The sequence below is a fragment of the Enoplosus armatus genome, chromosome 22 (genome assembly GCF_043641665.1).
Source record: "Enoplosus armatus isolate fEnoArm2 chromosome 22, fEnoArm2.hap1, whole genome shotgun sequence".
Lineage (NCBI taxonomy): Eukaryota > Metazoa > Chordata > Actinopteri > Centrarchiformes > Enoplosidae > Enoplosus > Enoplosus armatus.
Genome location: NC_092201.1, coordinates 13,216,560 through 13,241,099, shown reverse-complemented (window position 1 = coordinate 13,241,099; position 24,540 = coordinate 13,216,560). Strand labels below are relative to the sequence as shown.

The 24,540-nt window shown below is 45.0% G+C and overlaps 2 protein-coding genes across 4 annotated transcripts; one reads left to right on the top strand and one right to left on the bottom strand.

Moving 5' to 3' along the window:
* The first annotated feature begins 391 nt into the window (after positions 1 to 391).
* arl1 (ADP-ribosylation factor-like 1) lies at positions 392 to 4,604 on the top strand. The gene is made up of 6 exons (XM_070929270.1): positions 392 to 453; positions 1,263 to 1,400; positions 2,019 to 2,100; positions 2,314 to 2,425; positions 2,859 to 3,037; positions 3,285 to 4,604. Exons 1-6 carry the CDS (start codon positions 450 to 452, stop codon positions 3,313 to 3,315), a joined length of 546 nt encoding a protein of 181 aa, XP_070785371.1. The 5' UTR covers positions 392 to 449; the 3' UTR covers positions 3,316 to 4,604.
* On the bottom strand, positions 4,496 to 24,540 carry utp20 (UTP20 small subunit processome component). Of its 3 annotated transcripts, none has more exons than XM_070929266.1 (61): positions 24,490 to 24,540; positions 24,145 to 24,225; positions 23,965 to 24,031; positions 23,681 to 23,813; positions 23,381 to 23,569; positions 23,157 to 23,238; positions 22,927 to 23,064; positions 22,530 to 22,685; positions 22,247 to 22,399; positions 22,004 to 22,138; positions 21,815 to 21,892; positions 21,527 to 21,705; positions 21,224 to 21,382; positions 21,007 to 21,095; positions 20,628 to 20,733; positions 20,326 to 20,476; positions 20,030 to 20,092; positions 19,755 to 19,922; positions 19,571 to 19,647; positions 19,294 to 19,373; positions 18,851 to 19,106; positions 18,531 to 18,716; positions 18,283 to 18,373; positions 17,924 to 18,009; positions 17,098 to 17,223; positions 16,264 to 16,430; positions 15,442 to 15,650; positions 15,081 to 15,224; positions 14,891 to 14,970; positions 14,547 to 14,782; positions 14,245 to 14,389; positions 13,999 to 14,086; positions 13,555 to 13,698; positions 12,908 to 12,961; positions 12,627 to 12,779; positions 12,353 to 12,508; positions 12,114 to 12,254; positions 11,861 to 11,998; positions 11,611 to 11,750; positions 11,397 to 11,479; positions 10,926 to 11,254; positions 10,670 to 10,809; positions 10,339 to 10,495; positions 10,112 to 10,210; positions 9,819 to 9,986; positions 9,402 to 9,568; positions 9,141 to 9,288; positions 8,890 to 9,006; positions 8,636 to 8,806; positions 8,237 to 8,368; positions 7,959 to 8,069; positions 7,700 to 7,849; positions 7,251 to 7,433; positions 7,009 to 7,140; positions 6,806 to 6,938; positions 6,526 to 6,710; positions 6,345 to 6,416; positions 5,971 to 6,249; positions 5,562 to 5,688; positions 5,282 to 5,427; positions 4,496 to 5,190 (listed from the first exon to the last, which is right to left on the bottom strand). In XM_070929266.1, exons 1-61 carry the CDS (start codon positions 24,538 to 24,540, stop codon positions 5,035 to 5,037), a joined length of 8,460 nt encoding a protein of 2,819 aa, XP_070785367.1. In that variant the 3' UTR covers positions 4,496 to 5,034. The 3 variants fall into 3 exon arrangements, with proteins under 3 accessions (XP_070785367.1, XP_070785368.1, XP_070785369.1); XM_070929267.1 differs by having other exon boundaries at positions 21,224 to 21,379; XM_070929268.1 differs by having other exon boundaries at positions 21,224 to 21,355.

Sequence of the window (24,540 nt, the reverse complement as noted above, 5' to 3'; positions counted from 1 at the left end):
GTCTAATATGAGTTGCATTCAAAACAATTCACCAGTGACTGTCACATTCCTTTTACTAAGAATAGCTATTTAACATATGGGAACACGTATCCGTTTTGGCTTCTTGAATGTACCCTGTACTACAGCTTCTGGATGAATCTTCTTTTCACAAATAGCACTTTCGTTTAAAAGATATATTTTTTTTATAAAGCAGCGTACCTAAGATGCATATGTATAAAATTTAAAAGACAATGAACGTGTCAACTATATTGTTGAAAATATTTTAGACGTATTAGTAACTATTCGTCCATTCTTTCACTTAAACATGCTATTTTGAATGTGTCGAATGTTGCAAAACGAAATCCACGCGAGAGTTGGTGACATTTTCAGCGACACGTCAACCACACGGAAGAAGGTCTCTATCCAACCTGCCAGTGCATTGCTGAAATAAGAACCGTAGTCTCATCGAAATGGGTAAGTATCTTAATTATTGGTCGATGAAATATGTATTTGTCCTTTGAGTACCTATAACCTACATATACGTGAATAATTAAAACCGGCATGTCTCTTTTTTTGTGTCTGCCTGCTTCATTTATCGCGTAGTGCGACTGTTGCCAGCTAGCTAGCTAACGTTAACCTAGCTATTTACAGTGAATACCGTATGCTTTTCTTCTATGGTGTTTTGATATGGACAATTCCTAAACGTCTTCATTCCAAGCTATTCGGCCTAGCTGTTGTGTATAATATCTACATATTGGCATCAATGACATAAGAGATAAAGCACGACAACACCTACAGTCGTCAATTAATTCCATCATGCCATAAGTTAACGTCTGTTACTGTAGCTAAGCTAATCGCAGCTAACTTGTGCAACCACCTGAGTGACAATGGCAGTGAATTAGGTTTCATCAGATCAGGAAAAGAGCTGGGTGTTAGATAGTTACAGATGTAGGAAAGCTCACTCTTTCACGTTGAATTCACTTTTATGTCAGTGACTTTCACATTCCTCTCTGGTTCTGTACTCACTTTAATCGCTATTTTGGGAGTTGATTAACCATTGGTTAGTTTGTATTATTTGAGTTATCATTAAGTTAATGCAAAGCCAAAGCAATGAAAAATGCCCATCACTGGTTACCAGATACCAAAGTGGTGTGTTACAGAATCGGAATCAGAAATACTTTACAAAGATAATACAAAGATGGAACAAAGGGTACATTTTCCATCCACCCACTAATCAAAAGCTACTTTTCTCAGCTGTAATTTATTCCCCTGTGTGTCTTCAGGTACTTTCTTCTCTAGTCTCTTCTCGGGCCTGTTTGGCACCAGGGAGATGAGGATTTTGATCCTGGGTTTGGACGGTGCAGGAAAAACAACCATTCTGTACCGGCTGCAGGTCGGAGAGGTGGTCACCACAATCCCCAGTATGTACTGGTTTGCTCCATCTCTTTATATTCATACTTATTTAGTGTTTATTCCTCCCTTCACAACATCCTCAGATTCATATCAGTTAAACTCTGTTTATCAGATGCACTATTTTTAACATAGTGGTATGAGAACAACCTATTTATGTACAGTAATTCCATTATGAATGGCATCGGCCAGGAATTCTGCAGGCAAATGCTTCTACAATGAGAGGCAACCAGTCTCATCAGCATTCTTGTTTGACAGAATGAAGTCTTTGAAGTGTTTTGATTAGAGAGACGCAAAGCCGGTGGAGAAAAAAACAGGTTTCCCTTGCTTTAATTGCATTCATTACAGCTAATAGAGTATGTACTGAGTATTTTCGAACCAACAGCTGGCCAGGCTGTCAGTGAGGACAGCTGTGATACTTTTTATAACATTGAAATGGAAGTATATAGACACGTGTGCTACTTTAAAGCAACATAATTAATTATTATTATTATATTAGACATTGAATCAAGCTGTGTCTTTGTGTACTGCAGTGCATATCACAATTGCAGTAAATATCACACTGTACATGTGGATAACGTTCTCGGCCTCTGGCCTCACTGTACCAATTTGGATTTCTCTCTGCACAGCAATCGGCTTCAACGTCGAAACAGTCGCGTACAAGAATCTCAAGTTCCAGGTGTGGGATCTGGGCGGACAGACAAGTATCAGGTAGGTGTAGGTGGCAGATGGTGGCTGTTTCTGCAGAGCTCCCAGGAGTGAATGTGTGGAATGTGGGACATGGTCATAGCTCTAAACAGCTTGTGCATCAGCTGACATCTTGGAGATTTTGATGTATATCAAATATGAGGTATTACATTTAGAACCTGCTCTCTGTCTCTTCTCCCCTCTGACAACCTTTCTGCTCCTCTTTCTGCCCGACAGGCCCTACTGGCGATGTTATTACTCAAACACAGACGCAGTCATCTATGTCGTTGACAGCAGTGACCGCGACAGGATGGGAATCTCAAAGTCCGAGCTGGTGGCCATGTTGGAGGTAAGTGGGCACATTCTCAACTACAACTGAAAAAACATTGAACCAAGTCAGATGTGAGGGTGTTTCATTACAAGTTTGAACCATCATGGTAGCTTCAGGTATGTCGAGTGAAATTACTCAACAACTGAAATAAAACTGAAGTCGGGTAAAAAAAAAGACACCAGACACCTTCTGGAAATTTCAAACCACAAAAATTCAGACCAATGGTTTTCAAAGTAAAATATTTCAAAGCTATAAATTCAGTGGTATTTCAATTAAATATGGTTAAATTATGGTTTCACAATCAAGTATTTAGTCGCTTATAAGATAAAGTTATTACAGTTGTTTTTTGCTTCCGTAATGCTGATATGTTTTTTAAGGCTTTTTGGAAATAAGATCTCAAAAAAATTCTACTTTTCATGATGTCATTTTGCGACCTTGTCTTTTTAATCAGGAGGAAGAGTTGAAGAAAGCTATCCTGATGGTATTTGCAAACAAACAGGACATGGACCAGGCAATGACGCCCACTGAGGTGGCCAACGCCCTGGGCCTTCCCGCCCTCAAAGACAGAAAATGGCAGATCTTCAAGACCTCGGCCACAAAGGGCACAGGCCTGGATGAGGGGATGGAATGGTAGGCTTTACCATACTTACTATAGAGGGAAATAATATGATTATTTTCAAATAAGTCTGAAGTAGGAAAAACTCAACATTTTCATTTGTATTTTAAAAACAGCAAAAAACAATGTGGAGGTCTCAGTTCACTACACTAGATTACTCACACTCTTCAGTATTAGTTCATATTTAGTGCATATTGCACAACATGTTATCTGTTCTGTGTTTACCGAGGCTGAATTATATTTGCTCTTTGTTTCTCGTAGGCTGGTGGATTCCCTGAAGAGTCGACAGTAAAGGCTCCCACCCGTTCTGTATATACTCCTGACCTTTGACCCTTCTGTATGAAGCCTTGTGACTGACCCCTCCCCACGTCCCACTTTCCACTGGATCAGTGGTTGCACTCCTCCCCACCTCCAAAACCCACCTGAAGCCTTGGCCAAGCCCCCCCAATGCCTAACGCCTTTCAAGACTGGGACTTAGAAGCGAAGGCTGCAGTAATGTTTGAACTGGGAACAAACACACGAAGCACCATCTCTCCCAACAAGTGAAGGATTTAGAGAGCTGTATGACTTCAGTGACGGATGGGCAACAAGTTCGTATCTACATTTTTGTTCGTAAACACCTGTGGACAGACACATTGCTAATTTTATGGATCCATTTGTAATAGTGTCAACACTCAATAAGTTATTACGAATCAATAAATAAGAGTTATTGAAAAGCCCATCTACTCTGACACTCTGTAGCATCTCTAAAATCAGGTGTCTTCGCTGGACAATACATCAGTTAGCTTCATCTTCTCCCGGAGGTCATTTGCATGTAGTGAAGCCAGAAGATGATCAGTAGTTGATGGGCACTAACGGCAGCAAAAAGATGCAATGAAGATCCACTGGGTGGCAGGGTTTCCCCATCAGGGAACAAAAGTCGTCAGAGGTTCAGCAATAGAAATTTCACTCCTGTACCTGATTGGAGCAACCAGAGACACATCGCCACTGAGAAGCAGCTGCTTGATTCACAATCCATTAGACAGTTTTTAATAGTGTGCTGGACTAGCCACACAGTATTGAATTTCCGTGTTTAGTGCAGCAAATATGGCCTCAAATAGTAAAAAAAAAAACAGTACCTCACATCTACTGTGTCCTCTGGTCAAGTGTTACTGCAGCCTGGGCTGTTTTTGTACTATAAAGTCAGGCTAGATTTCTATTGTTTTTTTCCTCCTGTTCATGTTAGTCCCACTTTTTTTTAAAAAATAATTTAGTAGTTAAAGCCTTTTTCCATTGAAATCCTTGAGTACAGCTTTGGCATATTAGTCATTTAGTTACTGAACACTAACTGTATGCTCAAAGTTTTATGGTTGCATATTTATATCTGCTTGTACAGTGAAAATGATTCTCAGTAAAGATTGCTATCAGTGATTGTACCATTTTGTGTTGAGACTGTTTTGATTGTAATACCAGAAGATGGATGATGGGTAAAAAATGTCTGATCTTTTTTAATTACAAAAAGTTGTACATTTACCCGAGCAGTTCACGGGATATAAATCTACACTTTGTTTCACAGCAGGAAAATAAAGAATCTGCAATTCATATGAATTGATGTCATGAGTGATACAGAGATCTCCTGCTGTGTAACAGCTGTTACACCGTGTCTCATTTCTAATTCCTTTTACAAACACAAGCATGTTGGATACCTAACAGAAGAGATGGATCAGGTTTTCATCATTCTGCATGGTTGGTTGTGGTTTTCACAGCATCCTTGTTCCTCAAATGTTTTAAGCAAACCACCAGGGAGAAACATCTGTTTTCTGTCTTTTTTCATGTCCTGGCCCAATGTGATTGTTTTATCAGCTGACATATTTAATTAGAATAGAATAGTAAAAGTCATTATGTGACATCTGCAGCGAGGTAGCCCCCAAGATCCTGGACCAGCTAATGCCTGCTGAGTAAAGGGGTCACATTCCTGGGTCAGCTTCCCAGCTAGCGTCCTTGATAAACAGTTGTAGCCGCGAAGCATGGCTCACTGCACCATGGCCAGGTCTTTGAGCGCATGGCTCCGGTGCTTCTTGGCTTTATATCCAGGCCGAAGGAACTCGATCTTCCTCTTCTTGGCTTCGATTTTGTTCTTGTGCTTCTTGAGTTTCTTCTTTGCTGCGATGTCTGGGTTAGCCACCGCCTGGCAAAACGGAGGACATTGATTGTTAAGAATTAAGTTCTTGCTCTTGAGTGTGTGTGAGTGTGTGTGCGCGTTTTGGTGTCCATCATACCTGCATGGCTCTGTGTCGTTTGCGTGCCGCTCGCCTCTGTGAAAACTCCTTCTGGACAGCAGAGAAGGCCAGAGAGAACCTCTCCAGCCCCACGTGTCTCTTCAGCAGCTCTATCAGCTCCTGCGCCAGGTTTTTCAGTGTGGGATCTGGACATAGACAGAGGGCGGGGTTCAGTGGAATCACTATCGGCCTTTGTAGTCTGCGGGATATGTTGCTGTTGTTCCACATGACAAGTTAGACCCTGGTCAAAGAGTCTTTTAGGCTTTTTAAGAGCAGTTACCTTGGTCTGCATAGGTGCTGTCCAGCTCCCTGTACAGAGGAGTGATGATTGTGGTCAGATAGGGGCCGAGCCGTTCCTTCCCCAGGTCCATGGCTATCGCTCCCAGGAACTTAAACACACATGTTCTCTGTGGGAGAGAGTGGAGGGAAAGAAAATGATTATCTTACAACTTAGGCTATGGAAAGACGGACTATAATTAAATGGTAATTGTGGACTTGGGAAATCATAATTAATCTACTAGAAAACATCAAATGTAACCATTTTCAATATGATCAATACATTTTGGAACGCTGCCCTGAGACTTTGAGGTCAGTCAAGGCTCTTTTCAGTCATTGGGTAATTAGATCCTGCTGAACTTGTTGTAGTCAACCAGAGAGCTGGACATGCTACTCTTAGTTTCCATGTGTACCTTCAGGGGAACTTTGGGAGTGTACGCTGCCTCTCTCTTGGCCATCAGCGACAGCTTCTTCATCAACCACAGCAGGGACGGAGGCCGGTCGTCTTTGTCATCTTCCTCCTCTTCTTCCTCCTCCTCTTCTTCTTCCTTTTCTTTCTCTGCATCTTCCTCCTCTTCATCTCCGTTGTCCCTCTGCTCCTCCTCTTTCACTTCCTCCTGAGGAGAAGCGACGTCAGACTCGGGGGAAACGAGGTAGATCACCTTGGCGACAAACAGCAGGTTCTTGATCACCTGTGGGTGGAGCGGAACATGCCTGTCAATCAAATCTCGTGTGTGATGTTGAATTGCTCTTTGACTGAAATGTGTTTTTGGTGGAGTCTGGGCACCTGCTCTCCCGAGGCCGTGTCGAGGAACTTGGACTGTAGCTGATTGCAGAAAGACAACGCCAGCTCTCTCATCTAAATGTCATAAAGGAGGCCGAAAAAAAACAAACATTTGTTTAAACAACAAGAGTAAGATGCATAAATTAGATCACTGCAGGTAAAAACAAGTGCTCCTCGGCCTCACCTTCTTGTCCAGGCTGCTGGTGATGAAGGCTGTGGCTGCCGGCTGAGGTGAAGCATCCCCCGCCTCTCCTCTCCACACAGCAACCAGCTGCTCCGCCTGATGGGCCGCAAACAGCTGACCAAAGAGCTGCGAGGCAGTCAGCCACACCCAGCAGTGAGGGTGCCGTAGGTGGGCTTCAATGTGACCTGCAGGAGTACATGTAAAATAAATAAAAATATATGAGTGTGTGTGGAATGTGTGTATGCAAGTGGCAGAGAGGCGGTGTGTGTCGGCCCTTTACCCCAGATACGACAGAGTGTGTCGTGAGGATTGCTGAGCTCCAGCAGGCCGCAGTGTTTGCTCAGTTTGGTGATGAGAGTCAGAAAACTGAACAGCAGCCTGTCTGCTCCTTTCTCCTCCTGCTCCTCTTCGATCTGAAAGACAGACGGAGTTAAGAGGCTTCAAAACTTGTGGCCAAAGGTGGTGTTGCATGTGTCACCTCACATCTTCGAAGTTGTCAGGGTTTGTCTGTCTCTCCAGCAGAGGCAGCAGGTCGTCCAGGCGACGGGCAAACTTCTCGTCATCCACCTCCACAAACAGACCACAGATCTGAGCCCCGAGACGGCACAGGCTGGCCTGAGAGGGCAGGGGGGAGAGGTCAGAGGTTTAAATGAGATCTTATTCAAAATGATTGAAGACTCTGAAACATACCAAAGTTACCAACTGTAAACTGAGCGTATGTTTACCTTTTCTGCATTCAGCCAGGTGTTGACGAGGGAGAACAGGGTGTTCTGGTGGTTCGAGTCCAGCTGGGCCAGCAGGGCCTTGATGGCCATGGCGGCCATTTTCTTACAGCGTGCCGAGTCATCGTTGACCACCACCAGGGCCAGCGGGGCGAAGAACAAGCCGCTGTGCTGCAACAGCAGGTTCTGAGTGGAGAAATAAAAACGCAACGTGGTGTCACCATTATGCGGTTGCCTTTGTGTGGGATATGAATATGTATGCAAAGTCAGAAATCAGCATCAGTTTTTATTTTATGTTGAAGCTAGTGGTCTGGGTTTATCTCAATATCAAGGTTTTGATATGCCAAAGTGCTGGACTGGTGATTATGGATTACAGTATATGCGGGTAACCTGGGTGAAAGAATAACTATATGATATGATGCTCATATGCACGCATTGTTTTCTTCTTGTACCTGAGGGAAAGTCTGGAAGATGTAGGCCAGCATCTCCAGCACAGACTCCCTGCCTGTGTCGTGCTCGTAGTGCAGCTGAGCCACCACAAAGTCCAGGTGCCCTCTCAGCTTCCTCCCCAGCGGGTAGTCCAGCAGGTATTTTAGATAGATCTGCAAAAACACAAAACATGATCAGACTGAGCACAAGATCTTTAAAACATCTCAGTCATTCAGCGCACAGCAGAGAGGAAAACATTTATTATTTTTCATGTGCGAGTACCTGTCGACAGTGGACTCTGATCATGGCGTTGCTGCCGGTGACAGACAGCTTGGCCACTTTTTTCAACAACTGCTCCATCTCTGGAACAATGAGCTTCCTGGACAGAATCGCCTGGAGGAGACAGACACACATGTACACAAATGAAGCTTTTTGTCACACAGCTTTAATGATATTTTACTATTTACATTTTCCATCTTCAGATTTTCAGTTCAGATCACAAAAAAAAGAAAGAAAAATCACAGCACCACAAACACTGAGCTCAACATTTGACTGGTTACCTTCAGCAGGCCGAAGGCGGTAGCCTGGCGAGACTGGTCGTAGATGTCCTCCTCCGCGTATCCCAGCAGCACCTGCAGTTGTGTCTCTGAGATCGTGTTGCTTTTGACATTCTTCACCAGTATGGTGATGGCCTGAGAGACAAACGGACAGATTAAACATCACAAATAAGTGCAGCAGTTTTATCTTCATTCAGGGTGGCCCATGACTTTTATGAATTTAGTTGGAGCACTTCCCTTTAAAAGTCTAATAATATTCCAGGAAGCTGCCTTCATCTTACAGGAACACTTCCTGTTCTCAGCGCCTTTGTTGTGTTTGCATCTACAAAACTAAACTGATGGTGTCACCTGTTTACCTTCAGGTGTGTGCACATATGTGCGTATGTTTTTTATTTGTGGTACCTTGAAGCAGTTCTGGACCAGGTTATAGTTCTCCCCGCGGGCGGCTCCGGCCTTGGAGTAATCCTTCAGCAGGACAAAGAGCTGCTTGGTCAGCTGGCCGGCGTTCTGCTCCACTGCCGGCAGAGGGAACTTCAACAGCCAAGTGAACGCCACCAGAGCCTCTGTGATCACCTGGGAGGGAGAGGGAGTGCGAGTTATAATCTCCATTTGTTGGGGCGATGAAAGGTCCCGATGTAAACTTAAAATGCAAGTACCTTGACGTGCATGGAGTTGAGGCAGTCGAGCAACAGCAGTATGAAAGGATCCAGCATCTCCAGAGCTGAGGTCTCAGACGACGTCACTTTGGATTTCTTCAGGCTCAAATGGAGCAGCTGAGAAAATAGATGGACACGAGTGATGGCAGACACTTCAGAAAAGCTTCTGCTTCAGATTCACTTTTTCTGACTCACTTCTATTACAACATGATATTGTTGAATCCTAGCTTGGGGAGTGTGTTAATGTGCACCTTGAGGCCAGCGTCCACCAGGATGTGCATGTTGGTTCGACTGCTGACCGGAGCCTTCTGACCCCCTCTCTTTGGAGTCGGAGGCAGGAGCAGGCAGCTGGGAGGGGGCAGTCTGGGGTCCGGGGGAGGCCGAGCTGAGGCTTTCGCTCTACAAATACACATATACAGTGTCATACATGATAGATGGAAGTAAGCGTCAATGTGGTTTACTGTATTTTGATGTGGGCTTGTGTGTGTGTGTGTGTGTGTGTGTGTGTGTACCGGTCTCTCTTGGTGAGCAGCGGCAGACTCTGGCTGATCAGTCCGTGGCACAGCAGTAAGATATCCTGGGAAGTCATGCCCCCGTTGACCAGCAGACCCAGGACCAGCCGCCGCAGCACAGCACCCACCCTGTTACACACCTTCAGACTGGATGAAGTCTCCAGGATCTGAAAGGAGGGGAAATGAAACACAGAAAGAATACAGAGTGAGGAGAACTGTCAAGTGTTGCACAACAACCTCTCTCCTATGTTTACTCCATGTAATTAGTAATGTTAATAATGCCAATAAATGAATTAAATCAAATTATGATGAAAAAGACTCTTGTACTATCATCTTAATAGAGTTTAAATACATACTGAGTCTTGTATACTTAAGCATGTCTTTTTATATTTTTCACATCAAATCACCCCCTCCCACCTCCTTCAGTGGCAATATGAACTTGGTGACGCTCTCCTTGCTACAAAACTGGGCCAGCAGCTCGTAGGAGTCCATGCTCTTGCTGTGTCGAGCCTCCATCAGTTTGGAGACGATCCCCTTCACCTCCTTCTCCTCAGCCACAGCCCCGAACAGCTCGTTGTTGAAGATCTGACCAACGGGGAAGAAGGAAGAGGGGAGAATTTAACAAAGCTTTAAACTGAATGATTGTTGAGCCGTTTTTGTTATTTGACACAGTGGAGTCTCTGTGGGTTTGTGGTGTGGAACGTTCTTACATCGATAAGCATGTTCATGCATGGGTCCAGGTCACCACTCTTCAGGGTTGGACTGAGGACCGACAGCAACTGGTATACTGTGAATGTCAGCACGTGGACCTGAGTAGAGGAGTGCACAAACAGAAACAGAGAGACTATTAGGAATTTCAAAGGCAATGCTGACACATCTCTGTGTCTTTGTAACCATTTGCGTGCTCGCATGGTTGCGTCCCCGTGTGCGCTCCTACCTGGTAGCCCTTGACGAGGACCCCCTGCATCTCTCTGAGCAGGTACTGCAGGTACCTTTGGCCTAAAGTCTCGATGATCTTCACCAGAGTTCCTCTCGCCACGTCGCGGATCTCCTGGAAACGGTTCCTCAGTAGCACACACACCTTGATCAGGATACTGGATGACACACACACACACACACACACATATTTACCAGCAGACAAAATATCACTAATATGTCACATATCACTAAAATGCAATTTCAAACAAACACCACACCAACATCTTAAGTGGTCCCACATACAACTTATGATCTCAAACACACACACACACGTACACACAGCTGCATACCTAGGCAGGTTGGCCTCCATGATGTGTGGAGGCAGAGTCTGCATCACTTTGACCATGGCGAAGGCTATCGGTATCCTCGCCACCTCCTCCTCCTTCACATCCTTTGACTTCACTGCCTTGTGCTCGTCATCACGCTTTACCTGGACAACGCACACACAAACACGTCCACTATTATACTGCTGTTTAGAGTTTGTCAGAACAGATTAAGACTGTGTGTGTGTGTGTGTGTGTGTGTGTATGTGCGCGCGCATCGTACCTTTGCAGTGAGACACTTGTGCAGGCGAGGCAGCACGCTGTTATTAACGGTCTGGTGGATGGCGCTGATCAGAGACTCCAGCTCCTCTCTGCTCTGCGGCAGCCCGCTGGCCACTGCGGTGGGTTTAGGAGCCGCTGGCCTCTTGGCTCCAGCAGTGGCTGCATCCTCAGAGGCGACATCCTTTTCTCTGTTGGTGGTGTCCGTTTCCATGGGAACATTGGATGGTGCAGTGTTACCGTCTACCTCCATTGCCTCCTCATCATCACTTGCGTCTGATTCGTCGGCTGCAGGTTGCTCCTCATCAGCTGCGTCGATCGTGACACTCCCAGCTTGATACAACATATATGTGTGACACATTATGCTTTCTCATTATCAGACTTTGCAAGAATGTTAAAAGATACAAAATCCAAAACTCAACCTACTTAAAATGACCAAAGAAATACACAATATTAAGTGTGTTTAGTCACTCACCATCTCTGGCCTTGGCGGCCTCCATTTCTCTGCTGAGGGTCTCATGGTCAAAATGAAAAGCCTCCAGGACTGTGACCAGCAAACTGGAGTTAGGGAGGTTCAATGCAAGGGAGAGAGGGAAAGTACAGAGTTTACAAAACAAATTAAAAAGCAATGCAATGGTTAGAAAACAGTAAATAAATAGAAAGGGTGATTTACAAGCAGACAAACCCACCTGACAGCCAGTTTCTGCTCAGCCTGCGACGTCTGCAGGACGTGAACGAAGTGTTTCAGGTAGTAGAGGTACTTGGACCAGGTCAGCCTGCGACACACTGCGCCCACCACCTCCACCGACGCCGATATCATGTTCTCATGCTGCAGTATGTGAGGAGAGGAAGGGGGGTCAGACACACAAACAAAGGGTTTGAATGCATTTTGAAATCAAACTATTCAGATTTGCGCAACTTTGCATGCGCACAAGTCACCTTGAGCATCTTTTCATCTAGCAGCGCGGTCATGGCATACGGCATAATGTAATTCTGGAGAGAGCGAGGCGTCATCACCACCTGGCCCTCGGTCAGCTGCTTGGCCAACTTCCTCAGGGCACGACCCCGACGGTGGATCTAAACAGAGAGAAAAAACATGCGCATGTCAGTTTGCGGGGGTTATGTGTATAAAGGTTGGATGGAAAGGGATGAAAGCAGATAGAGGAGTGAGTTTTCATGGTTTCTCTCTTACCTGGATGTGCTTCATGTGCTCAAAGAAGTCAGACTCGAGGTCATTGTAGTCTGTGAGCTGTACCAGGTCTCTGAACTCTTTCTTGGTGGGAAAGGTCTTCACCAGGCAGGCCAGTACGGTGGTGTAGTCATGCTGCACACTCTGGTAGAGTGAATAGAGAGAAGAGACCACATGTTTAAACGTTTAGTGGGTTCATATTTAAGAGCATTACTCTTGAAATAGCTGGTGTGTGTTTCTACCTCTGTCTTGCTGCGAAGCCCCTTGTGGACAGCATCCAGGATGGTGTGTTGCACAATGTCCTTGTAGATCTGTTCTCCGGCTCCGACCGCTGCCAGCTGGGTGATCACTGCAGACAGACACAAGGTGGCGTTGTCTGCCAGCGACATGTCACCAATCTGCATCAAAGGAGGGAGGGAGGGAGGGTGAAAGGATGGAAGAATCAAACAGATCATGAAAAACCTTCCTAGTTAGGTATTAATGTAGACAGCATATCTGTATCATACATCTGCTTACCTCATAGGTGTGGAAGCAGTTGTGCATGATGGTGCCGATGTAGTCCAGGTCCAGAGTCGTCATGTCTTTGACCCGCCTGGTGGCGCCTTGGAAAGCCGTCAGACGCACGTCAAAGTAGATCTCATCCAAGTGTCGGCTGTCAAATGCGTTAAGCTGGAGAGGAAACGAGTGTTGGCTCACTGGTTGTAATGATGTGAAGCAGGTGTTAAGCGGTGACAGGTGAGCCTGACGGCAGAGATTACTGTTGAGGAGTTAGATTGTGAATGTAATAATGATCTTACCTTTGTTGCTAAATCAGTGATGTATGTGAGCGAAGGCTCCAGATCTGACAGAGTCTGAAAGCAGAGCAGCACACAGAGCGAGGAAGATTCATTTAAAAAAACAAAAAAAACAAACGTCATTCTTTGAGACTACAACCACATTTTACTCATCAATCAAGTCAAATTTGAAATTTAAGTCAACAACAAAATCTGCAACAATTCACGCATCTGCGATTAGTAATATTCAGCATAATCAAGTATCAAGTTTATTGTCCATTAAACATAATATTTTATATTCAAGGCAGCTGTAGAGACGTAGTCTATCAGTATAAACTGCCACGCCTCTTGTCAAGATGAATTTCATGGTCTGTGTTAGCTTGATTTCCTTGTCAACATTCTAAATATTTTGGTTATTTGTGTAAACATAGATATTAACTTCACTTGTCTTTTTGGTTAAACTAGAGTAATGACATAATGTAACACCAACAGGAAGTGATGTGCTGGGAATACACACTGGATACAGGCTAGTAGCAACACACATCACTCTGCTTTCTGTATATTCATACACTCTTTCCACCAGTTCAGTGCATTGTAACTAACTACACATTTATGTCTTAAATTACAAATACAGTATACTTGTAAACAGAATATTAAGTTCTCTGCTGTACCTGGAAGACATTAGTGAGGGCCTTCCTGGGCAGCTTGTTGTGGATGATGGAGAAGAGCTTGCTGAGCGGCCGCAGGAAGGCGGAGGGCTGCACACTTTGTCGCAGCAGGTTCTGCACTGTGGCCAGGATGTCGATTTCTGTCTCCTGAAATAAACACGCAGTAAGGTCATTCATGGGCAGCATGGAGATGTACAAACACCTCTAACTAAATGTTGTGCCCCGAGTTGAGTCTTCCAGGTACACATGCTTCTCTGGATGCTTGCAACGTTAAACATTCATAACTTTAAATATTTAATTGGTAAAGATAGTTGGAGGCGGTACACACAGTCTTAGAGGCTCTGTTCAAGGTCTTAATTTTCCATCATATGTGAAATCAATCTCATTTGAGCTCTCTAGACCATGACAGTTTTTTATAAAAACAGACAAATAAGTTGTTAGTCTTACTTGAGGGTTGTTGGCTTTCTGGAGGTAGGGCAGCAACAGGCTGATGAGCACCGAGCTCTGCTCCTTGTCGCTCACAAATCGACTGACCCTGACAGAGGAAAAGGTCACAAATTCAAAAATGTATTCGAGACAAAGAAAAACTGCATACAGGTTATTCTTACGAGAGAAAACACATCTTACATACAGTGACACAGAAAGAAACCTGTGAACAATACTTTATGTTCTCATCCAAATAAAAACACTAACTTGGAGAGGATGTTGAGCTCTTTGGCCACCTGTGCCCTGAACTTCTTCTTCTTGAGTCTGTCGGTGTTGCGTACGACTCCGCTGAGGTACTGCAGCAGGGTGGATATGTGAGGCAGCAGCAGTCTGGAGCCCTGAGTTATAGAGTCTGGAGGAGGCACAACAACAGGCGACATTTAACTTCGTCCTGCAGCAACAATTATCGATTCTGAATTAGTCTGACATTGGAATTAGAAGATATATGTATTATGGATAAAATAAAACCAGTCAGAGAATTTGGAGGACATGTGTTTAACTCTACTAACCTGCAGTGACGAGAGCGCCCTCTTTAGGCTGCGGGAAGACACAGCCGTTGACACTCAGCTCGGTCTCAGCCTCTGAGGCAACAAAGTCTTCAGTGGTTGCTAGGGACTCAGCCATGTCCATTACCATGGCAATGGTCACTGGGGAAGCGTTCCTGGCTGAGAGTAGGGCGAAGACGTTAAGGAGGACATCACACTCCGGCTGGTTTGGCCTCTGCTTGGCCAAGACGGGGAAGAACCTGAAACAGGAAAAAAATCTTCAGGATGAAAACTACTATTAACTGGTGAAGATGTTCTGGTAGATAGATGACCAATGTGATGCAAATAAGACAGAGGCAGACTCCGACCTGGCATTTTTGCACCACACGTGGATGAGTTTCAGCAGAGGGGTGGGGGAGTAAGGGCTCTCTGTGGGGAGACGACACACCTGCACAGAAAGAAATGTAAACTCCTAGGTGAGCCAGAAATGTCCGAACAAAGAAAACAAACATCATAAAAACCCACACACAAACTCAAAAAGTTGTTTGCAACACGTACCTGAGGCCAGACCACAGCCTGACAGACAGCGTCCAGCTCATCTGGACTGAAGCTGTAGGAGTCGAAGCCGTCAAAGAAGTCCTGGATCCTCAGGATTCCGAGTCGCCTCAGGTTCTTCAGAGGACTGATGCAGCCTGCACGGAGCTGCAGACAACAGAGGAAGAGGTCAATACTGAGAAATCAGGACGCAGAGTTCTTTTATAGGTTTGCATCTCTAAATAAAAAGAAATATTTGATGATGTTATTTCTTCACTTTCACTGTTACTGAGGAATGAACCTGTCAGACATTAGACAGAAACAGAAGCTTTAGGAACACTACAAACAAACATTAAAATATCTTATCAATCCATATCCTGATTACCTGGTCCCTGCTATCCAGGATGGTGGACACAGAAGCGGTGACACACAGCAGGATCTGCAGCACCTTGGGCAGGTAGATGTGGATGAGGTGGCCCAGTTTCTGGATCACCACATTGATGATGTTCAGCAGGCTGTGCTGGCGGCCCAGCGGCAGGACGGCGCCCACGTCTGTCTCAGCTACTGCTTTCTCCACCGCTGCCAGGCAAGAGCCTGAGGACCCAGACAGAGGAAGAGATTCAACAGTTTTTTTTTTCTACATCTGAGGCTCAGAGGAGCATTGGTTCAAGAAAGACTTGTTTTCTGGTGTACTGTGCTGCATATGATATATCATTCAGGTCCACTGACCCCTCAGGAGTGTAGTCTACCTGTAGGTTGCTGCCAGTGAGTGGAAGAAAAAACTAAGATTAAGTCTATAAAATTGCAGAAATAAAGACAAATGCTACCAAATATTAGCATTTTTTCTAGAATATATTACCTTAAAGATAATTAACAACAATATTTTTCATAATTAATCCGTTTCTGTGGATCAACTGAAACAGAAAGAACAGCTTCTAAGTTCACACAATATATCTAGACCCCAAGTGGCTCTACCAGTTAAAATACTCTTCACAAACATAGTTTTAGTTATGCAGGAGAACTGTCTTAACGAGACACCCACATAAAAAACACATTTTAAATGTATGTTGATTGCGTTGAAACTAAACTAGAAAACTAAAAATAATAGTACAGGATCCAGTTTTTTTCCCAGTAGCTTCTTATAAAAGGTGTTTTTGTCCGTGGAAGAAAAACAAAGCTTTCATTTGCTACCATAGACGTGTCCCACCTTGGCTGTGATGGCAGACGGGCTCCAACAGCAGGTCGATGAACATTCCCAGCTCCTCAGCCTGGCAACCTGCCAGGAAACGCAGAATGATGGAGGACCGGGTGGCGGCGCTCGCCTTCCCCTGAAACTTACTGCCTGCTTTACTGCGCAGGCGGCCAAACAGGATCCTGTGTCATGAACAGCAAACACAATAATTAGAGGTACACTTTCACTGTTTCAATCATTTATGTATTGACTGTTCCCACAGTGCATCTTGGGCCATTTCTCAAACTTTCTAGAGTAGAAAATGTTGGCATCAGACAGCAAGCAGCAGAGGAAAAGGCTGATTGCATGCAAAAAGTCAACATTGGAAGTGAGGGAGACAGACTGGCTGGTGACAGAGTGTGTGTAAAAGCACATTCCTCTTTTTTTAAAGTCTGCTGATTTCCAGCTGATGAAGCTAATATGAAACCCATGGCTGTTGTTTTACAGTTCAATAAAACAAACTCCCAAAATGAGCAAAGTGGTTCTTTACAAGTTCAATAGTTTGTGAAATACACATACTCACTTTCTTGCCACAAGCTAAATGAGAAGATTCATACCATTCTCCTATCTGTCGGTTAAATATGAAGCCAGGAGATGTTATCTTAGCTTAGCATAAAGACTGGAAACAGGGTAACAGTTAGCCTGCCTCTCTAGAGGCTGGCAGTTTCCCCGTTTCCAGGCTTTATGCTCAGGTAAGCTAACCGGACAGACATGAGAGTGGTATCTAACTCTCGTCAAGAAAGCAAATCAAAGGTATTATTCCTTTATGGCAGCTAACAATTACAAAACACACACACACACACACAGTACCTCATGAGCAGTGGGATGAGTCTGGCTCTGTGTGAAACATCAACCACTCCAGTCTCCTCAGAAATGTTGAAATGGACAATCTCCTCTTTGAAGTGTTTGTCATCCAGAAGCCTCTCAAGATTCTCCCTGAGCACACACACACACACACAATAGGTCAAAGGTCAAAACACTGAGACACAGATCATCACATGTCTTGTACAAAGATGTATTTGCAGGACAGATACTCAAACTTGGGTTAGAGAAACTTCTAATTGCCCACAACGTAGCTATATGTATCTAATAACCAGTAAATAACCAATATCACCTGAATGTGACAGGCCATGTTGTACATCCTAAAATATGGTTTGATGAGCAGCATACAAAAAAAACAAGGGTCTGTTCACTGCTGTCCTGAAACCAGGTCAGTGTGACAGCCTGATCCTGAACAAAGAGTCACACACACACACACACACACACACACACACACACACACACACACACACACACACACACACACACACACACACACACACACACTATGTAATGCAAAACTTCCTCGGAAATACACATCTGTCTGCAGGTGAGCTGGAGGTACAGTAAATGGATAGTTTGATAACAGACATCCGAGGGCATGATGTCAGGCAGAGTCAGCACTGAGGTGGAAGTTAACATTCCTCCGCCTGTAACCATAGAGGGTGGAGGACGAGAGCGCTGATTCCTATCAAAGATGCTGACAATGACCCCATTGAGGAAAAGAAAGAACGGGCCATTGTTGCCTCAAGAGAAACATTACAGTATATTTCTTTTCCTGTTCATCTATTAAGGTGGTTAAAGGTCGTTTTCTTACTTGTATGGTACTATGTTGGGGTCTTTGTATGAGAGAACACATTCCAGTGCCACTCGCTGAATCTGCTGGTCCTGATGGCAGAGCAACTGAAAACAGAGAGAAATGTATCATGCTGGTGAGGGTGATGCCTTAGAAAATAGTCTACCTTAATATATTAAAACAGAAAGTGTCCCAAACTCCCACTCCCTTTTTGCATTGCTGAAGAATGTCCAACATCTTGGTATTCACAGCAAAACTGTGATATTCAGAGGAAAACACACAGACATGTTCCAGCATAAAGCAGCTCTGATGTTGCTATTGTTTTAAGACAAGGTGTGTGTGTGTGTGTGTGTGTGTGTGTGTGTGTGTGTTAGATTTACCTGGTTATAGAGATCACTGAGGCTGCTCTCCAGGTAGAGAGAGCGAGGGTTGGTGAATTTGGCGAATACCTTCAGATGGGCAATCAGCTGTCTGTAAGGAAAAAAAGACAATTATATAAAACAAGAAACCTGGTCATGAAAGGAGGATAAGAAGGTTACTTCACTCAAACTTGACCCCATTGTTGAATCTTTAATTTGTGTAATAGTTGTTAATGAGTGTGTGATTCGGCGTGATTATGATGTCCTACTTGGCAGCAGCTCTCCTTGGAAGAGCCTTCCTCTGTTGTCTGCCTCCCTCCTCCACCGCCTGCTCCTCTTCCTCTCTCTCATCCTCTTCCTCTACAGCCATACTAGACTCCTCTAGGGCAGTGTCGGTCCTCTTCCTCAAGTCCTGAGTAGGTGCCACCAGCAGGTCGGCGGGGTAAAACTCATTCCTGACGAAAAAAAAGGAAACATCAGGACCTGATACTTCCACTTTGATGGCACAGATTTACCTGTTACAAAATATTGGAAAATGATCAATCCGCCCCCCCCCCCAAATATACCTAAAAACACTGTAAACACTAACCTGATGAACCTGAGCAGCAGAGGGCTCAGTTCCCGGCTGCGTGGTTCCACTCTGTCGGGAAACTGGGCCATGGAGCGCCAAAGCAGGCTGCGGAAGTTTGAGAAGTCCGTCCTCTCGTTGGGGTTGGAGGTCAACTTCACCTGCTCTAGGAACAACACCCCTACGTCCCCGCTTTCGATGACGTCACAGCCCGGCTCGTCCCGGAGACCTGAGTCTTCCTCTTCGTCGTCCTCGTTATTCTCCTGCAGTTCTTTTTCTATGACGTGCAGAGAGACAAATCGACTTTTGCCGCATTTCCTTTGTAAATAAATACACTATCACCACAATGTGTTGATGTTTTAGCAGAAGCACCAACACTGAGGGGGCCAGCATATAAAACCTGACAGTCAACAAAGAATTTACATGTAAATCATGACAACATGCAGGACAGCAGGCAGCCTTACCAGCCAGCCCTGCCACCATCTCCAGATGTTCGTGGAAGACCCTCCAGAAGTCCTTGTTGTCCATCCCTCTGGCATGGCTCCTGTGAGGAGGAAAGAGACTCATTTATGTATTCAGCAGACACCTCGACATGTTGAATATTTGTAATATTTATTTATTTTTACCAAGGCCTATTAGCATTGTTAGCATTCCTCATTTAAAATCAATGTGTTCAAAGGTATAGTAAGTATAAAGGTATAGTAAGTGCACTGCTGACAGGCGGGATCCTTTTATACTCACACAAGAAGCTCGATGACTGCGTCCCACAGTGGCCTGAAATTGACGAACAGCATCGCGATGAGGTAACGCAGAGGCACCTGGAGGAAAAACAGCAGAAATCACATCACAAGAATCAGTGCTCATGGTGTTGCTGTTTTCCAAATGATGAAAAAAAACACAACGGCCTGGAGTGCTTCCTGTGTACCTGCTGGAAGGTGGCAGGTGGCCCCTGCGGCAGACTGCGCTGCACCAGGTCGTGTCTCAGCTTGCGGAGGTGAAGCAGCTTGTCTCTGTAGTCCTGCACTGAGGCCGGCACCAGCTCAGCCTGCAGGCAAACTGCGAACACCGGCTGCACCTCCACATTCTCCTCTCCCTGGATGGAGGGCCACACGCTCACACAAATAAGTACAAGAGCTTATTGTTTCCATAACTCTATAAAATTTGATCGAGTTTAATGAGAATCTGGACTGAGAGTAGTACCTCGGTCTGCGGAGGGAGCTCAGCCTCAAATTGAGAGAGAATCCTCAGAGTCAGCAGGCGGATCTGAGAGAGGAAATTGAGGTAAAAATGGAAACATGTTGATATTATTCTTCAGATATTCTGTGAAACTCGATTTGATTGATTAAATGTCTTCTTAACACTTGAAACTTTTTATGGAAAGCAACACCCAGGTAGAAATACAGGTTTAATGACAAATGCAAACTCTGTGTTTAGGTGATCTTTTCTAAATAACAAGGAATCTCTTGAAGTCCCTGCTGCAGCGACCGCAGACACACCTTGGAGATGTTGGAGGAGAGGTTGCCGTGCAGTATCAGGAAGAGCTCCAGCAGTGCACTGTGGGATAGGTGCTCTGAAACCCCGCTGAGTGACAAGCGGGTGTAGTACAGGTCTCCCAGCAGCAGGGCAGACAGGTCTGAGGGAAACTTCCTGTAACCATAATAAACACAATGGTCAGAATTGAAACCCTTTAGTGGGAAGGTGTTTACTATCTAATGCATGGACATTACATTCAGCAACCAAAAACAGATGTTTTTCACCTAAGACATGAGTGATGGATGCGTTTTTATATTTTACTTACCGTAGGATTGAGTTGATCTTGTCCACAGTGAGCAGTGAGAGAAGCTGGGCAGAGCCGTCCAGAGTGAGGAGGCAGCTCAGGGCCTGTCTGGCTACAAACAGACCAGCTGGAGGGGGCAGAGGTGGAGACGGGACAGAGGCCCTTCAGTCAGTCTCGAGAAAACAGAAAAACTTCCTGCACCATTTAAAATCTTGGTTCTATTTTCTCAGTTGTTTGGGAAGACCCCAAAGAGAAACACATTTAAAGAAACGTCTTGGAGGGATTAAAGCCTTCCTTTGTTTGAACACCGTTGACGATCTATGAGCATTTTGCTATTTATATTTCTGACACTTCTGAAACACGGTGAACATTTAAAAAAGAAAAACAAGAAATCACAAACCTTTTCCCAGTTTCTCTGTCTCAATCTCACACAGGAGGTGGTTTAAGAAAGCAGTCACAGCGGGAACAACGCTAGCAGGAGCAATAGGCCTGAAAAAATGAAAAATAAATCTGTATAATAACTATATTACATATATATTACATACAATTTTAATCTTAATAAATCGAAAGAAACTCTGTGACCACTAGGGGCCCTGAGGACTATGTGTGTGTGTTACCTGAGGTGTGGCAGGAGCACCAGGGCGGCCCAAGGCAGTGACAGGTCAGTGATGGACTGGTTCTGCTCCTCAGGAAAGGTGATCAGTGACAGCACCAGCTCTGGCACTGCAGGCTGCTCTGATGTTGCACAGCTGGCCTCCTTAATGCTAAACACTCTGCTGGAGGAGAAAAACACATTTACCTCCTGAAAAATAATAATGTAAAACTTAAAAACACACAAGAGACGACCAAAGACTCATTCAGGCCGTGTTTAAAGTTACCCGGGTGGATGAAAATGTTTGATGTGTACTGTGGTATCGCACCCTGTGGTCTGTCCGGTGAAGAGCAGTGGGTAGGTTTCAAAGGCCATGGAGCCATCTGTGGGGGGCGGGGCTTTGGCGAGGATCAGACTGGCCAGCACGTCCAGGCCAGAGTGGCGAGACAGGGGATCGCCGCTGCCGAACAACCCAGCGGCGAAGCGCAACAGGCTGGGGAGGAAGAGCTGGAGGAGAGGGCGGGAGAGGAGTTAGTGTCAGGGAGTCGCAGAGAGAAAAGAGACAGAACCAGAAACAGAGGAAAATACTGGATATGTCACTCTGGTGATGACTCACCTGCTCAAACTGTTGCATGGTGAACATCTCCTTGGTGAACTCGAGTATCAGATCGTGCCCCATCGTGCTGCTAAACACCTTGTGAAGAAGACAGAGAGTCAGATGTATACGAACAAACAAACACCCAGCATGTGTACAGAACTCTCAAACATACAGGTCTCAATCATTTTACTTAACACAAACACACACCTTTTGGACCGTCTCCTGGATGAGCGCTTTGGGCAGGGCGACGTTCTCCCCCAGGAGCAGGGAGGAGGTGATCTGGAGGAGCAGACGGGAACAAGAAGCTGACAGAGACGAGCTCTGAATCAGCCGCAACACTGTCTGCGGGCGAGAGAAAGTAAGATGAAGAAAGCATTAAGTAAAAACACTTTTAGAAGATCTAGGTTTTCATATGCAACTAAAAGTCAGAGATTAGTGTTCTCCTCTTACCTGGCAGACAGCCTCCGGCTTGGTGATCTTGGCTCCGTCCCTGTGGGACACCAGGGTGTGGAGAATGAACAGCAGCCTCTCGAGCTGCTCGGCTGCCTGGTCCGACTCTTCTCCTTTCGCCTCCATGACACCCAGGACCTCCACCACGCTGGCCTGTACATGGGAATACACCACTATCAGACATATGGCAGAGAAAGGTTTAAAAAAATCCTTGGAGAAGGTGTAGAGAGGACTGACTGAAAGTAAAACAAGTTGGACATCTTGCTGTGTGCATCTAGCCCACCTGTAAGGACTCCCACAAAACCAGGAAGTGTTCTGTGTCAACGTGATTGGCTGCAGCCTGGGCCATGTGATCCAGAGCGTCCCTGACAGTGTCCCATGGCAGAGAGACTCCTGGGTTGGTTGAGGCTCCGAGCTTACGCAAAGCCACAGGGAAAGCCTGGACGGATGGGTGAAGAGAAGCAGAAAATTCAGGACTACGGTGTCTGTTATTACAAGGTTTTACATTAAAACAGACTTCTCTTCTACATCACATTAAATCATACAGGCAAGAAGTTCGGTCCATTTCGTTTATTCTAACTCTACTTAACTGGCAACAACTTTTAAATGAAAACTGTCCATCATATATAGGGGATTCTGTCAGTGTCAGTGCAAGCACTCCCTGGGAAAAAAAAACTCACGTTTGAGGCGCAGGAGTGAAACATGCTTCGGACTCCTTTGCACATCTCGAACAGCAGCTGACCTGCTCCCTCTGCCTTGTCGGGGTGCTGCTGCAGATCTGAGAACACGTGACTCAGCAGGGCATCAAGATCTGGAACCTGTGTGACACAATGAGGTATCGTTTTATCATGAAAACAACTGAAAAGGCACAAGCTCATGTTTGACATCAGCTCACATGCAAATAACTCACCTTTCTCATCAAAAAAGAGAAGCTCTCTGCTGCAAACTTGCGGATGTGCTCTTTCTTATGTGCCAACAGTGTGCTGTATAAACTGCGGGGTGAAAAGAGGTGTTAGCTTCCATCCTCAAGTGGTGTACACTCTTCATCTGCCACTCCACGAATGCATCAATACGGCGGACAAACAGATTCACCTGCAGAGCACCCACAGAGTCTGACTCCGTCGTATTTCTCACCTGTAGATGTTGGTCATGTCCTTCACCATGAGCCTCCACAGGTACTTGTAGAGGTAGGAGAGACAAGTGAAAGCCCACTCCAGGACCTCTGTGTCCTTGGTGTCCAGCAGCGATGTGATCAGAACAAAGAATTCAGGGAAGTGGGGGTAGAAGTCAGTCTGCAGGTCTCTGGCCAGCTGCACCACCAGGCTGGAAGAAGAGACACAACTGGAGTTAATTACTGGTTACACTAGTACATCACCAATAATTTTGTCCCTCTGGTAAACATAACCCACATCCAAAATGATGGAGGCAACTTACTCCAGCAGCGGCTGATAGGCCAGACTGTCCTTCACAGTCAGGTGCGTTTTCAGACTCTCCACTATCGACTTCTGGTGGAAAACCAGCATGTTGAATGACTGGCTCTTGTTGGAAACCTCTTTTAAAAATGTAGCTGTGGAGGAGAGGCAGTCATTTGACACTGGCTACAAACACACAGCATCTTTCCTCAGGTTTAGTAGTAGATAAGTTCAGCTCTTTTCGTTCACTTATTACAAGGTGATCATACAGCAAATGATGTGGTATTTATTTGATTTTACACATACTGAAATGCTCTGTCAGGTTGAGGTCTCTCCATTTTGTCAAGCCTTCAGAGAAGTATGTTTCTACTTCCTGCACAGGGAGCCAACAAGTCATTAGCAATCACATGCAGACCATGAAAACACTGAGTTCATTGTATAAATGAGAGGACACGACTGTGTTGCCAGGTTACCGACTGTACTAACCTCTGCATAAGATCCAGTCCTGTCAATACGATGGATGACATCGATGTTGACATTGGCGAGTCTTTCAGCAAAAGTGAGAAACTGAAAGAGACACGTCAGAAGGGTTTATGACGAATCTAACAAGGATGCTGAAATAATGGGCTATATTAGGGACTTCAGGCGTCTTTTCCATAACTTATTAGACAGTACTATTTGGTTGAAATTAACAATGAATCCCTCTACTTGTTTCGACATAACCCGCATATAAAATAACAGACACATACACTAATACAGTTGTGTTTTTATCTCCACTTCACCCCTGTCTCTCTACTAGCATCATGCCGCATTAAGTTTCTGGACTCTCACCCTGTAGGTGTTCTCAGATTTGTGATACGAAGACTTGGATTTAATCTTCAT

What these genes read in the sequence shown, in the direction of transcription:
- arl1 (XM_070929270.1), top strand. An exon ending in GGCGGACAGACAAGTATCAG is followed by an intron (nt 2,101 to 2,313) that starts GTAGGTGTAGGT and finishes TCTGCCCGACAG; the next exon opens with GCCCTACTGGCGATGTTATT. An exon ending in CTGGATGAGGGGATGGAATG is followed by an intron (nt 3,038 to 3,284) that starts GTAGGCTTTACC and finishes TGTTTCTCGTAG; the next exon opens with GCTGGTGGATTCCCTGAAGA.
- utp20 (XM_070929266.1), bottom strand. Translation starts at nt 24,540, where the DNA reads ATGAAGATTAAATCCAAGTCTTCGTATCACAAATCTGAGAACACCTAC. An exon ending in TCAGTGATCTCTATAACCAG is followed by an intron (nt 18,010 to 18,282) that starts GTAAATCTAACA and finishes CTCTGTTTTCAG; the next exon opens with TTGCTCTGCCATCAGGACCA. An exon ending in ACACGGCCTCGGGAGAGCAG is followed by an intron (nt 6,250 to 6,344) that starts GTGCCCAGACTC and finishes CTCCACCCACAG; the next exon opens with GTGATCAAGAACCTGCTGTT.